Source organism: Phalaenopsis equestris, unplaced genomic scaffold, assembly GCF_001263595.1.
Source record: "Phalaenopsis equestris unplaced genomic scaffold, ASM126359v1 Scaffold234382, whole genome shotgun sequence".
NCBI classification, from domain to species: domain Eukaryota; kingdom Viridiplantae; phylum Streptophyta; class Magnoliopsida; order Asparagales; family Orchidaceae; genus Phalaenopsis; species Phalaenopsis equestris.
The window spans coordinates 475,314-478,326 of record NW_018252300.1 but is presented as its reverse complement, the minus strand read 5'-3'; the positions used below and the strand labels follow the sequence as shown (position 1 = coordinate 478,326).

At 30.0% G+C, this 3,013-nt stretch overlaps 1 protein-coding gene across 1 annotated transcript; it reads left to right on the top strand.

Moving 5' to 3' along the window:
- Positions 1-574: 574 nt before the first annotated feature.
- LOC110038937 lies at positions 575-2,201 on the top strand. The gene is made up of 2 exons (XM_020743867.1): positions 575-904; positions 1,550-2,201. The coding sequence occupies exons 1-2, from the start codon at positions 615-617 to the stop codon at positions 1,605-1,607; spliced, it is 348 nt and encodes a 115-aa protein (XP_020599526.1). The 5' UTR covers positions 575-614; the 3' UTR covers positions 1,608-2,201.
- Positions 2,202-3,013: the final 812 nt, after the last annotated feature.

Below are 3,013 nucleotides of genomic sequence, written 5' to 3'. Positions count from 1 at the left end.
TAATTTTTTTATTTTCACTTCTTTTTAGAATAAAAAAACAATCTTTTAAAGAAAATGTAGAACAATATTTCAAGAAACTAACATTAATATGAAGAAAATATTAGTTATTTAAATATGTTTTTTAATATTACAATTATAGGAAATGATTTTCCATATGATTTATATTCCAAGGGATAATTTTATTCTACTACATATATTAAACATTATTATGTTATTTAAATCCCATATAATATTTTTATATTTAAGTTATCACTGAGCTAACTGATTTAACCGTTAGATTTTGAACCTTCTATTTCTTTTCACTTTGAGCCTGACTTTCAAAACATTTAAGATATAACATTATGATATGCCTTACAAAATCGTATTATTTAGAGCTTCGGAGTATGAGTCAGCGTTGCAATTAAAATCACTCGGCCACGTTTCGAATTAAAATATTTACTGATTGCATTGGCCTGGCCACGGCACCCGCATATTAAATTACTCATATAATTCTCAGGGCATTACTGTCATTTCTTTGTCGTGCGCCTCTTTATAAATTAGGCGTAGCTAGCGTCAAGTAAACCACTCACTTTCCTACTAATAGACCAAGGGGCATAAACTGTAAATACAGAGCGATGAGACTTATTGAGCTCGTTCGGTGCGGCCGGCCGGTGGTGGTGGAGGATTCTCCTTTACCTTTCACTTCGTCCGAAGAACCGGAGAAGCGGCGGCGGGAACAGCCGGGAGCACATAGTGGAGCTTATTCGACATGGCGGCCTTCGCTTGGCTCCATCTCAGAGGACGGCCTGAATCTTATTCCTTCGGCGAAGTCTACGCCTTCGCCGGCTAAGGTCGGGAAGAATCCGGACAAGGGGAGGCCAAGGAGAGCGGCCACCGCTCGCCGGAGGGAGAGGGATTTCTCCAGGTGATTGTTGGAATTGTTGCGACGGAATTTTATTTAATTACTTGAATGCAATATTTTTATCTTGTGGGATTTTTTTTTACTGGGATGATTAATAGAGATAAGTATTGTCAATTAACAAAAAAATATGTTGGTAATGAAAGTGAATGTTGCGAATTGATGGTATTTGATAATATTGTAATTATAAAATATCATCAAAATATCATCAAATATTATGAAATTCACATATATTTATGTAATATTTTTTCTCTCGCGAGACGGATTTAATTTAATATTTTAATAAAAAATTAAGATAATTACATAACTCTCGAAATTTTAGTATTGAAAAGATAATGATTTTTTTTAATAAAATAATCTATATATTTTTATGTGTCAACTTCAAATCAATAAAAATTTGATAAAATATAAAATAAAATAAAATAAAAAATTAATAGAGCACATAATATTCACATGCCAACAAGCCCGTATTACTAAATAATATACGTCCACAACATGTACTAAAAATAAACCAAAATAGCAATACATATTCATAATTTTCATTAAATGAAATCATGACAAATATAATATGGTTGAATAATCAACTACAAATTTTGCCATAATGTTAGTCAATAATTGTTTTATTAACTAGTATTGTATTTATTTATGCAGGCATTATGACGTACCAGCCGTGTTTCCTGCTTTTCCTCCAACACTCTTCATGTTCTGATGTGAAGATTGAGAAGAAATAAAAGGAAAAAATGAGATGAAAGAAAGCTATTAAATCATCTTACTTTGCATAGATGTTTGAATCTCATGAGTAAGTCGAATGCAATGGACTCCTACACAAGAGATTGAGACACTTTGATGAACTCTGTTGGGAAAAGGCATATATGACCATGTTGAAGAAATTTCAGACCAGAGAAAAGTGTCAAAATACTTTCCGATTATTTACACGAGCCTTTTTAATCACGGAGTTATATAAGTGTCAAAATAATTTCTGATTATGTTAAAATTGAATTTTAATAATTCTCAACGGGGACTATTTCAAACTCAATTTTAAGAGTTTAGAAACTATTTTAACACTTCTATAATTTTTAAGACAAAAACGGCTCAATGTAAATAAGCAGGAACTATTCATGCAATTAACTTTCAGAGTTCGAGGGGCCTATGAAGTTATCATTATTAGTTAGTTATACTTCACTATATTGGAACTACTTGATATATTTTTGTTGTCTTTCTTAGCCTCTGTTATAGTTATATTTGTACAGATACTATGAAATATAATGTAAGAAATGTTTGCAGTTAATCCACAAATCTTTATTATGCCTATGAAATTTGTCTTATTGCTACTATGTTGGTTCTCTTTTCTCCACCTGCAATTGAGATTAATGTTTTCCTAATCTCAAAGTAGATCAATGGTTTTGAAATTCATTTGAATCATTTTTTTGGCCAGAATGTCCAGATAAAATTTTGTAAATTTAGGAAAAGAATTTATGGGAATATCCTTAACTAATATTATGGTTAGCAGAGTGGATCTACTTTGAGATCAGAGAATATATGGATCTAATTTCATAGAAATTTTATTGACTAAGGCTCCAAACCTTTTTTTCTTAAGAGAATCTTCGTACATCTTTTGTAGGATAAACCTCAAATCTTCTTAATATATTTAAATTGAATGCCAAAAACATATAATTAATATTGAACTCATGTTAAAATAAGCATAAGAGTTTTAAGATTTATCATTATTTCATGCAAGAAAATTAAATACGGGCGATATTCATGTCTTAATTTTGTTTGAATATCTAGTACACAATCACATAAACAAAAGCTCTTATAGCAACCCTAGAGTTTTATATAAAACATGTAAAAAGAGAAAAATTTATAAGGTCTAATAAAGTTAAAATGATTACTAGTATATATCATAGGTTACAAATGCTATCATTTTTTATAATTGGGGATGATGTTCATGAACTAATATATACATCAATTGTATAAAATAAATTCCATTATAGAAACTAGAGGAGTCTCGAGACATTAAATATATATTCAAAAGTTGTTTGTAATATATTTGTTTTTTCTTAGTTAAAGAGAGGAGTCAAAAAATAAAGAAATTCGATATAAACCTGATACCGA

Coding starts and splice junctions, on each gene's coding strand:
- LOC110038937 (XM_020743867.1), top strand. CDS start 615: ATGAGACTTATTGAGCTCGTTCGGTGCGGCCGGCCGGTGGTGGTGGAG. Junction 905..1,549: donor AGGGAGAGGGATTTCTCCAG/GTGATTGTTGGA, acceptor TTATTTATGCAG/GCATTATGACGTACCAGCCG.